Source organism: Xenopus laevis, chromosome 4S (genome assembly GCF_017654675.1).
Source record: "Xenopus laevis strain J_2021 chromosome 4S, Xenopus_laevis_v10.1, whole genome shotgun sequence".
In the NCBI taxonomy this organism is placed as follows: Eukaryota; Metazoa; Chordata; class Amphibia; order Anura; family Pipidae; genus Xenopus; species Xenopus laevis.
Genome location: NC_054378.1, coordinates 73,611 through 86,543, shown reverse-complemented (window position 1 = coordinate 86,543; position 12,933 = coordinate 73,611). Strand labels below are relative to the sequence as shown.

General features: G+C 34.8%; 1 protein-coding gene across 21 annotated transcripts in view; it reads left to right on the top strand.

Annotated features, from left to right (window-relative positions):
* LOC108715117 (neurexin-2-beta) overlaps positions 1–12,933 on the top strand; it is a 229,696-nt gene that overhangs the window by 171,207 nt on the left and 45,556 nt on the right. For all 21 annotated transcript variants that reach the window (XM_041591550.1, XM_041591554.1, XM_041591547.1 and 18 more), the window contains one exon: positions 8,364–8,545. In XM_041591550.1, the coding sequence (XP_041447484.1) occupies positions 8,364–8,545 (182 nt within the window). The remainder of the gene's footprint in view (positions 1–8,363; positions 8,546–12,933) is intronic.

The following is a 12,933-nucleotide window of genomic DNA, read 5'->3' as shown; positions in this document are numbered from 1 at the left end:
ACTCACAGTGACCTATAGGCAGTGTTTAATAGGCTTTGCAAGCTCAGTTCCCAAAGAAAGCAAACAGCCAGCATTCAATAAGCTCATTGTTAACATTCCTAAATTAATTACATTTGTTTAAATAACCCATGGGAAATCATGCTTTGTTAGTTTAATTAAGGTTGATATTCACTCCTAATAACTAATCTGGGTGCTAGTGGTTGAAGATATGAAGATTCATTTTTTATTTTGCAGTGACTTAAATTAGTTGGCTATGGTTAAAAATATGAATAGTTACACCTCTCATGCAACCCAGGGCTCAAAATTATACTTAATACCAATGGGGTATATATACTATATATATTTTTTTCCTACCTGAATTTGTTCTAAAGGCTTTAGGTGCGTAATAGATTATTCCTAAACATTAATGCAATTGCAAAAGACAGTGCAAATCATATATGAGGACTAAATATGAGTTTTATAAATATGTATTTTCTAAATACATTTTTTTAGATGTAAAATATTTTACACAGCTTGATCAATATGTCCCTTTGTGTCTCAGGGTTACACATAGCAGTTGGTGGGTTCTGAGGTTTATGGGTTCTATACAAATGTTTAAAAATCCTGTAATATAGTTTGAAGCACAAGATAAACATGTATGAAAGGACAGAAAACACAGTGTTTTGTAAAGAAAGTTCCAAACTTCAGCATATTGCAGATTAATAATGTACTCACTTAAATTATATTTTTTTCACAAAAAACGAACGCTCCGATAAAGGCAATTCACCTCTATACGGCTCGGTTACGAAAGTATCGGAATTTTACTCTATGCGGAAAGGACTTCCGCGATAAGCGTACAATCAAGATTCAATCTTGAATACCACCAAATGGAGGATTGACACCTCACCTAAAAGCAGAAATATCTTTGTGTTGCATTAAACCAGCATAGTAAAAAGGATATCCCACACAGAAACCGAAAGACACCCTAGATTGGGAAAAACAACTATACATTATGCTAGTGGTAAAACTAAACATTTGTAAGTACCCATTATCTTACACAGGAGGTGGCCACGTATAACGTTAAAATGTCACGGGTAAAGGGCAACTAAACCCATTGGTGGAAGAAATCAAATCACATCATATAGCAATCGCACAAAGAGGTGCAAATCTTATTCGAAATTACTACACTATATTTTATTTCTTTGTTTTCTTGGTGCCTATCCCTAAGCTTGCAGCGCTGGTATCCCTTTGCATGAAGGAAAGGTTTTTTATACAAGATAACAGCTGCCTGGTAGATCTAACAACAACACTCAATAGTAAAAACCCATGTCTCACTGAGACACATTCAGTTACATTGAGAAGGAAAAACAGCAGCCTGCCAGAAAGCATTTCTCTCCTAAAGTGCAGGCACAAGTCACATGACCAGGGGCAGCTGGGAAATTGACAAAATGTCTAGCCCCATATTAGATTTCAAAATTAAATATAAAAAAATCTGTTTCCTCTTTTGAGAAATGGATTTCAGTGCAGAATTCTGCTGGAGTAGCACTATTAATTGATGCGTTTTGAAAAAAACATGTTTTCCGATGATCCCTTTTAAAACATTCCTATATTTAATTTCTATTATATGTTTTTTAAATATTTCTGTTCGTTTCTGAACTTAAAATGACTCTGATTGTGTATAGCCTAGCAACCAAAAATCATATTTATGGTAAAGGCTGTACATGTATTGTTATGATTTTTTTTATTATTATTTGTAAGCTCCACAATTCCATTCAAATCACTGGCTGATTGCCATGGTAGATGCAACCATGATAGTAATTTACAGGGATTCTATCACTGCTTCACGTGCTGTAACTTTTTATGCCTCATTTAAAATAAAAACTGTATAAATCTATCTTTACTCTTAACAAAGTTGTATTTTCTTCATAAGGAAGTAGAAATAACATAGCTATTTGTAAACACAACAGCTAGGCGTTTTTTATACTCATTTTTTATACTCATTTACTGAACAATTCTTAATCAGGTTTGATTCTGAACTTGATGTCTGTTAAACTGGGAATTGATGAGTGGAAAAATGCTAAGAGTGATTTTCAGTAGTGTCTGGGTAAGTGATATTTTTATATATGTTGTGGTTAGGCAAAATTTTGCAGTTTGGGTACAGGCAGCAACTCCTTAGTCTAGACAAGCCAGTTATGGAAACAATTTTTTGAGGATCAGGTTAGTCCCAAGAACCCAAGGAGCAGTGGGTGAAACAACACATATTTGTGTGCAGTCTGTTCCAACTGATGGAAGGTAAGGTTGTAGCTGGGTCATGCAGATGCTCTTAGAGGAAGAAGACACATGAATGTGAATGAGGAAGAGCAAAATTTGTAGTACATGTTCACAACCCTTACAGATGTACTGCATTAATGGCTAAATCTTTGGTTTACTGCAACTTGGTTCATGTCCACTTAGTGGCAACATACAGATTTTATTATTGGGTTAGAACTCTGTGAATTAACCTAGTAATACAGTGAAGCCTTCTGCTTGCATATTACTTCAGTATTGCCAGTAATACAGTGAAATAGACTTTCAGCATTTTACCCCCAGCATGTCAAAATACAGTTTGTTTAGTTTGATGCATACCACTAACTGAATATGTCTGTATATTTCTCCAGACAGACCAACAGTACATTATAATGAGCGCTATGTAATATAGTGCAGTTGGCTTTGTGCATGATACACTATGTACATATTACCCATACAAATAACACAGTGAAATACATTTGGTGCAATTTATGCAATAAGTTATATAGAACACTTGTCAAATATATTTTGCAGCTGTGCTTGATTCCATAATCATACACTGAGAAGTTTTTCCTGTACAGCTTTGTTAGACATAAATTTCGTATGATTGCTGTTAGGGGCAGAACATCAGCTGATCTGTTCTTTTACTACTTTATTTAAACTGAAGGTTAGTGGCAGGGCGGGAGATGGGGAAGTCCGATCGTTTGAGGATTCAAAAGATCGGATCTTTGTGTCTATGGCCAGCTTTAGAGACAAACATATGCAGTGTCAATATTAACCAACCTATGTGTACATGAAGTAATAGGATAAGTATAAATCATTTCACTGTGGCCTGGGTAAACAACAGTATAAAATTATACATATAATCACAGTGCATAAAATAGCAACACACAGCCTCAAAGGTTTTCAGTTCTCATTGGACAGTCATCAAGAGACAATGAGAAACAAAGCAGTTGCTTTATAAATTAAGAGAGATTTGCCATACACAGAGGGAAGGCCTTGCTCATTTCTCTACAAGATCTATCTGCTGGGCCTTGACTGTGCAGCATCAATCTGGCAGGCCTCCTTAATAACCCCTCCCCCCCAAATTTACCAGCTCTTTCACCAATTTTTCGAAACATCTCCCTTAATAGAGACAATAACGTCAATATTCGAATTTCAAATTCATGAGAGATTTTTTTAACTCACAAGAATTCTATTTTACACTAGAATCGAATATTCGATTATTTATTATAAGAATTTAATATTTTGAACCGAGTTGAAAACTCTAAAAGAATTTGATTACAATTCGATCAAACTCGATTTGAGTTTTTTCTTCAAAAAAACTTGAATGTGAGGAAGGCTACAAACATCTCCAAATTGCTCACTGGACCTCTCCCATTGACTTATACAGCATTTCGGCAGGTTTTAGGTGGCGAATTCTTTAAGGGCCAGAGTATATTAATCTCGAAAATCTTTTAAAAAACTCAAATCCAGTTTGGTTAATTCCCTAGTCGACTTTGACAGTTTTGACAATAAAAAAATTCGAAATTCAACCCTTAATAAATCTGCCCCTAAGTGTTATACTCCCATTGGAATGTTTGCCAAGAAAATCACCAACAATATCTGTCTGCCATGCCACCCTCCTTCTGCAGCAGCAATAAGTGGGCAAGTGAGAGCAAGCAAACTGTAATACACCAGTCTCGTTGTCCAAAGAGACTTTTAACATCCACGGTCCAAACACAAATAAAGGATGATAATTGAAAAGCCACTCCTAAGCTTCTATGCTCTTGGCAGAAATAAATCACGCAAGACTGGTCTTATTAATGAATATTTCTATATTTCATGGGACATGTTTATCAAAGGTGGAGAAAACAAAACTCTAAAATATTTACTTTAGTAGACTTTTAGATTATTAAGTCTCCAAAATAATTCCCAGGAGAAATGTATTTTCATGCTTGTAAAAAAGAACCTTGGCTGATTTTACATTTTTCATTTACTCTGCTAGTTCTGAGCTGTGTAATAACTCTGCAGCCTTCATAATTTAGAATGAGATGCTTATGGCACAAAGAAAAATTATTTACTTGAAAGGAAAATGGTTTACAAACTGCTTCCAGCATATATTTCTACACTTTAAAGCCTAAACTTAATAATAACTGATACTATCTCATGCCATATGAAATAAAAACCCATTCAGAATTTGGGCAGTATGCTTAAGTGTGTTATTGTAGATAGAAGGTTGGGGAGATTAAAAAACAAAGATAGATAGGAGTATGCATTTGTAGATAAAAAATATAGGGAGATGATAGATACCAAAGAGAAAATGGGGAGTCAATTATAAAAAGTAGTTTGAGCGCTCAGTACTGATTGTGTCTATGCTGTTGCATCATGCAAAGCATGCTCGGATGCAAGAGACACCTGCAATAAGTACTTATTAATATGATGCCCCCCACAGGCACTTGCTCATGCACTACCAAATAGCATGCAGGTACAACATAAAGGGGACCTATTATCAGGCTCAGATTTGTGCTGAGGCCACATAGGCCCAGGTAGTACTTATCTGTTATCTTCTGTGTATCCTGTGCTTGAATGGCTGCCCCCATGGCTACACAGTAGCTTGTGTATATAAACTATAGTAATACTTATCTGTTATCTGCTGTGTATCCTGTGCTTGAATGGCTGCCCCCATGGCTACACAACAGCTTGTTTATATAAACTATAGTAGTACTTATCTGTTATTTACTGTGTATCCTGTGCTTGAATGGCTGCCCCCATGGCTACACAGTAGCTTGTGTATATAAACTATAGTAGTACGTATCTGTTATCTGCTGTGTATCCTGTGCTTGAATGGCTGCCCCCATGGCTACACAGCAGCTTGTTTATATCAACTATAGTAGTACTTATCTGTTATCTACTGTGTATCCTGTGCTTGAATGGCTGCCCCCATGGCTACACAGCAGCTTGTTTATATAAACTATAGTAGTACTTATCTGTTATCTACTGTGTATCCTGTGCTTGAATGGCTGCCCCCATGGCTACACAGTAGCTTGTGTATATAAACTATAGTAGTACTTATCTGTTATCTACTGTGTATCCTGTGCTTGAATGGCTGCCCCCATGGCACAGTTTCATTTTTTGGCCTCATTGCATAATGAATAGACACAGGAATCAAATCTTATTGTCATTTTTGCAATAGTCTCCTCTCCCAATACATATATCAGTACATATTATATCCAGTATTTCCTCTTAACATAAAATCAAATCATTTATGATGCCATTACTATCTTGCATACGTGAAATCATGGATTTACTGATCACAGCTCGGTGATTATCAGCGACAGGTGCTTGACCTGCAAGTACACTATTCCCTGACTATCATCCATAACCTATAGAGTAGGTCCCTTCTCTACTGATTACTATTTTATAATAATGTGTGGACCAAAATGTACAGTAGATAAATAGACATTTCTTCTGTTTTTAGTCCAGTACTCCATAATTCTGTTTTGTATATTGGACATCAATAATACTTTATAAAAAATCAAAACCATCTCTTGTTGGCATTATTCACAACTTATATTTAATTTCTGTCTCTCCTCCCCTCTAGTTTTCTTCATGCAGTGTGAAATGAGTGCTCATTATCATTTCTTAATTGAAAACAAAGTTCTTTCCTCAGTTCTCAGTGCTCACAACAGAGGCAACTAATTAACTGGGGAGGATTCTGTTAAGGAAAAGTGGTTATACTCTATGGGTTTTTGTCATGAAGGCGATTATTCTGTAGGAAAAAACTGAAAAACACAAAGTGGCAGGCTGCTTTCAAATATTCAGATGGAATTTTATTTTAGAAACAGCATAAAGCAATTACCTTTAGCTTTACAGCATAAAGCAAAGGAGACTGGTATTTTCACATACGACACAATGTCAAAATAACAAACTTACAGATGCATCTCATGACTCAAGACATGGTTTAGTGCAGAACAATATGGCATAACATAGTACAGCAATTTACAATACAAACCAGCCTGATATTAAGCAATGCTTACATGTTATGACAAATGTAGCAAAGAGCCTGTATTACATAATAAATGACCAGCATTATCTAGTAGTAATACGTGTAACTAGACTTTCTGAGTAATCTTGAAAACTACTTAATCAAAGGCCTGTATTCTATAACATACAACCAGCATCCAATTTAGCACAGGGCCTGTAGTCTATAACACAGGTACAGCATCTGATATATAGTAGCGCAAGATATGCATTCTATTATACATGTTCAACTTCCAATAAAGCACAGGGCAAATATCTTATATAGTAAAGAGTCTATAACAGTTTAGACCAGCATTTAATATATTGTAGCTCATGGCCTATATATTATTACAGAGGGTTTATAGCTGATATTCCACAGGACCAGCTCTGTTTACATAGGGACAAGTTTTAATATAGTGCATTGTCTGTATTAAAAGGGCATAGGGCACCAAATGGCTTGTATTTTACAAAATGATCAGCATTTAATACACCAACTATTTTATTTAAAATTGGGCCAATAAATGTATAACACAGGGCTACTACAAAACTATTACCTGTTGTCTGAATTAATAAGTGAAACGCACAGTAAGAGAGGGGAAGACTGGAGCTGCTATTGACTTGATTTGGGCAATAGATCTGCAATACACCACAATAAATATTTTCCCCCTAGCCAGATGCCTCTTCTGCCTAGTATTAGCCAGGCATCTGATATAGCTCAGAATTGCTAGTATAGCACAGTAACTGCATGGTATCGCACAGTGTTGTCATGGGCCTGGGTACAGTCAGGACAGGGGCATGGTACCTGCTGGGAAAAGATTAGGCAGTCAGACAAGGCAAGGGGTGTGTGTGTGTGTGTGTGTGTGTGTGTGTGTGTGCTTGGGCGCTCTAAGATGTGTCTGGAGTGCACCAGTGGCTAGTCTGGCTGCCTAATCTTCTCCCAGCAGGGACTGACTCTGCACCCGTCCCGACTGGATTCAGGCCCAGCAGCACAGATAGATAGAAAACTAAAGAAAATACAAACAATAAAAAAACCTAGATCATGAGGGGCCCTTGTTTTACCAGGTACACTCATGACCCTGATTAAATGTACTGTATTTCTAAACTTTTGGGAGTGGGATTATCCTAGAATGGGGGGGGGGGGGGCTGTGGAAAGTGTAGCCTAAGGGTCTCATATCTCATTAATCCACCACTGTTTGTATGGTATAACTTGAAGCCAGGCTCGATTACAGCACATGGCCAGAGTGGTGTTAAAACCAAATAATATTACACAGTACCTATATTATCAGCATCCACCTGTACCTTTCTCCATTGGACATTTTCATTTAACCTAACCTTCGGACCTAAGCTAGCTGACCCAGAAAAAAAAGTAAATAAATAAATATATAAATATATATATATATATATATATCTGTGGTTTTGCCACAAGGCACTCCCAAGCTGTGAAGTTATTCGATAACAGGAAAATTGCAAAAACCCTCCTTCAAATAATGCCTAACATACTAAATAAAGCTTCTGTTGTTGTGCAGGTCCAGACTAGTTTAATGCTACTCACAAAAAGATAAAACAAGAGAAGAGGGCACATAAATAACTAGGGAATAAAAATGAGGGTCTCACAGGCATCCCTGATTGCAATTCACCTAGCAAGAGCTATTTTTAATTTTGGCAATGTGAAATAAGACTTCTTCAGGCTAATAGGATAGGGAAAATACAGTATTTGTTTTATCTAGGCACTACCAATAGAATGCTTCAAACATCTGCTCTGCCTGGCAAGGTGGCTGAGTATTAAAGAAAGGATTTAGAGACCCTAGACAGGATTTTAGAATTTAAATAAATACATTAACAAATATACTGTATTATATACCTGTACACATTCATTCTCTAAATAGTGATTGCAATATACTGTACTCTAAAGTAAAATATCTGGTTGACTTTGTGTCTTTCTATATCTCCCATGATATATAAAGTATATTCTTCTAAATCCAGTGTTTGCTTATTGATGCACAACTTTTAATATATATATTTCTTTCTTACAAAGTAACCACTCTTATACACTTTCCTTTGTGCAACTTTTATTTCTATTTCCCTTCTTTTTTCAGCTGGTACCACCTACATTTTTGGGAAAGGAGGAGCACTCATTACCTATACCTGGCCCCCAAATGATCGACCAAGTACAAGAGCTGACCGGCTTGCAGTTGGTTTCACCACCCAACAAAAGGATGCAGTTTTACTCCGAGTGGATAGTGCCTCTGGTTTGGGAGACTACTTACAGCTTCACATAGTAAGGAATTGACTGCTTGTATAATATTACATACAACCGTGCATATAAATGTACAGATTTCATATTAGAATATTAAAAAAGCAAGCAATACTACAATTTGCTCATACAAGGAAGAAACTATTGTATCATTCATATATTCAATAGAACTTATTATTCCATCATAGAAATTAAACGAGTTGTAGTGCATTCAGTACTTTAGACCAGGATTGTTGAAGAAGATTAAGGACCATACATGGATACTTGGATGTTTTGTCAGTAAATCTTCAGAAATGCATACACTCACATCTGTTTCTGAATCCCTGGACATTCCAAGTGTTAACGCCAAAAGAGTTAATAGATCTCATTCTGAGTGTCATTTTTGAGTGTTTGCAGACCAATTGAAAATTCTAAATAGACTACCAAATCAAAGTTTGCAATATTTTTTCTGTGGTTTGTGTTTTATTTGATCACATTTTTTTAATTCAGATTTTTTAAATAAATTAGTCAATATCTGAGTTTTATAACACTCTGAGTTTATTCAAGGTAGAAAAAATACAAAAAAAATTAACATGTTTGAATTTTTATAAATTAGGCCCTAAACCCTAAATAGGGACCTACGCGGTTTTATTGTGAAGTTTTTTTCAGCAAAAATCACAAATTTGAATTTCCAATACTCAAATGTTCACATTTTATTAAACACAAAAAACTCAAAAACCTGAATAAACAAATTTAGTGGTTAGTTTATGTAAGTCAGAGGGAATTGTATTCTCAAAATTCAAGTTAATTTACAGTTTAGAATTCTTGGCAAATTTGGCACACTCATTGAGGGTAAAATGTGATTTATTTATTCACATCACATTATAAGTGATTAGGTTCTTGATATTCGAGTTTTTCACATTTGCGAATCGAGACTTTATATGAAAAAAAAACTTGAGAATTTGAATCCTGATTAATCTACCTCCACATGTCCAAGGGTTTATGTAGTATTTATGATCTATATGCTTCTTCTCTTATATGAATTGCATCAATGATTGCTAGCTGCTACTTATTGCCACTTGTTATTCCACTTGACCAATACTGACAAATAGCTTCTATTTTGTAGGAATTCAGGTTGATTTCTAACTAGCTAAAAGAAAAACATAAATTAAAGTCCTCCCCCCCATGGTAGAATATGAAAACCACAATTTTCACAATTAACAAATAGCTGCATACAATATAAAAGGTTACAATGCTTCTGGTATTGGTTGGCAGAAGCCAAATGTAAAGGACACATTTTACATTTATTAAGATAAATCCTGTTAAAATGTAATTGCAAAATATTTCGTTGCCCAGATATTTGAACCTACTTTGAAGATTCTACTAGTACTGGTGCCTTTTAGAGTACTGGATTAGCTAAAAAAAAAACATCTGCCAAGGTCTCCATGGTATTTGAAATTCTTTCTGCTGTTACCAGCTAATATAAATCTATAACAGCAAGAGATATCATTGCTTTTGTCATGCTGTGCCTCTCATATAGTCAGAGCTTGTCTGTTGGCACATGATCAAATACTTCCACTCTCAGTGAGTTTTTCTGGTGGTTCCTGCTGATCTCTTTCCTCTAGATACTCTTCTTACTCTGAAGCATTAGTGCTTCCTTGTCTCAGCCACTGTAAGAAATCCACAGTCATGTAAAGCAAATATTTATCAAGGAATTTTTGACTGTAGTTAGTGTCAAACAGTGTTTCTGCAACATAATTTAGAAAATAACATTGTATTATCAAACTTCATATGCATAGTATCTTATTATAGTAACTTATTTTGTTAATATACTGTGTTTTATGATATGATATGATATTTTATCAGCAAACCCTTAAAACGCTACTTTGGCTACTTGCATTTATTAAAGATAATGCATAAATAAATGGCCCAGCAAATATAATGGAACTAAGCTGCTGTGTACATCAAGCTTTATACATAATTTTTACTTTCACTTCTTCAGTGATCTATCATTCTGTATTGTGAAGAAAGTGAAATAGGTGAATGCCAAGCTGAATCCATAGAACCACATATTTGAGTGTGAAGGATTTTCTTAATTACCTCTTTTCCCTCCATTGAGCTTTAAATTACCAATGACTATCCTTTTACTATGCACATTATTTAACAAACAATTGATAAATGGGAACTGCACCGTCAATAGAAATAATGAGAAAGCTCTTAGTGGCAATTCAAATATTGTAGTAAACCCTCATCCACCGGTAAATTAACTGGATCATCATTTTGACATGGATTATTCCCACCTAAACAAATTCATTAAGTAACATACTAGTACAATAACATAGTAGAATCTTTCTCCTTGTCTTTCTCCTACAATATGAAAACTAATGGACTTTGTCTTATTTTAGCTTACCTAAATACCATGAAATTATTTCTTATTTTAATGGGGATCTGCACCCAAAACAGTTTTAACAGCGAATACAGTTTTAAGCAAATTTACAATACACATAATACATTTTTCAAATTTATATTTCATTTAAATTTAAATTTCATTTATTTTAATGTATAATGTATAATGTATAATAGAAAGATACATGGAATTACATTTTTTGTAGTAGTAGTTTTTTGGTGGAACATCACATTTAATGTACATTTGACATGGTTTTGATAGGAACCCTTTATTTCAGTATATAAATAATAAGGTAACATGTTTTGTCTATTATTGCATAAGTTAATGCATCAAATATCAGGCACTGTTAAGGACTGAAATACTTTAAAACTGCATGCAAGATAAAATATTTATAGTTCCCTGAAACAAGTAATGACGTCCTTCATTTTGCTTTTTAACTCCTTATAGTATTACAATATTTAAGAGTCTCCCAACGAATATGTAAAAGACAACAAATTCTAGTTTAAACACAGCTACTCCATGTTTAGGCCTTGCAAATTAGATAATTAGATTAGCAATGCATGTATAAACCCACTGTAGAATGAAATCTTGCTAATGAAACTGTAAAAAAAAGTTAAAAAAAAAAAAGGGGGGCATATAAAGGCAGATTTTTTTTTTTTTGTAAATTCTTTATTTAATAGAATTTTATATAAGGATACAGAAAAAAGATAAAGGGAGGGGGTAAATAATAAAGGTGGATCTTTACTGCTACCATGGAAGAATTTGATTTCCCTGTTTAGCTCACAAAATAACAAAACCCCCATATTTTTCATTTGTAAAACAATAGGCAAAAAAGTATGTTCAGCACAACTCCTGTTAATTGCACTTAGGAACAAATGGGTATACTGCCCCAGGTCTGCAACTCACTTCAAATGATGCATTACATTCTGTAATGTCTCCCTTAAATCACCTTATCCAAAACCCTCTGCTGCCAATTTCTGTTCCTCTTTCACACAGCTCTGCTAATATTACCACTCTACTAGTCAGAAAAGATGAGAAACTGAGATGTCTAATTATATTTAAGATAAAGAAATGTATGTTTTTGTATTCCAGTCACTGTAAATGTCTCTAGTTCAAAAACAATGTCAAGTTTTATTTTCTATAAGTTTACATATAATTAACTATAGTGTGTATGGGGGGAGTATCAATCAAGTCATCTAGCCATGTTTCAACAAAGCTTCTCGTGTTCGTTTCTGTTTTTTTCAAGGTTCTGATTCTTATATGTAAGCAAAAAATTCTAATCACTCAAAAGTCAATGAATAAGATGGGACTTAAGGGTATCTATAAGACTACCACTCAAACTGACTTATTGTAGGCTGCCCAAAATGATTCTTTATATGAAAGGAGATAATGCCCTGGTGCTAACAGAAAATATGTGTAAAAAAAAATCACAGGAAGAAGCTGTTGCAATCAAGGAAGAAAATTAAAAAACTTTATTGAGATCAACGTTTCAACACTCATTGGGGTCTTTATCAAGATAACAACAGGAACTCCAAACAACATATTTATAGCCTCACCGGTACACACCCACAGACCAACTCCTGCCATAAAGTGTCCAACATCAAGCCAAATAGTCCCACGTTCCATGTGAGGATATTAGTTAACACTGCCAGCTAAGGGTAAAACAGAAGAATATCCAGAACGAATAAAAGTAAATGTATTAACCATTTGAATTAAAACCATTTTTAAATACATTTTTAAATGTGCATCTAGATAAGATGAATACAAAAAATATTCATTTAGACCCTTCGGGGATACTGTATTCAGTTTTTGGATCCAGAAAGTTTCCCTTTTAATAATAAACGACAATGATCACCTCCTTTTCTGGCAGTAGGAATAGTATATATTCCCATAAAACATGGGAGGACCATGACAGGAGAAAAACCATTTGCTTATTTTCAAATGCAGCTCGCAATGCTGACCTGTGGTTTCCTATATGTTCCTGAATGGAATTCCGGGGCTTGGGCGGCCGCAGAAAATTTTCCAG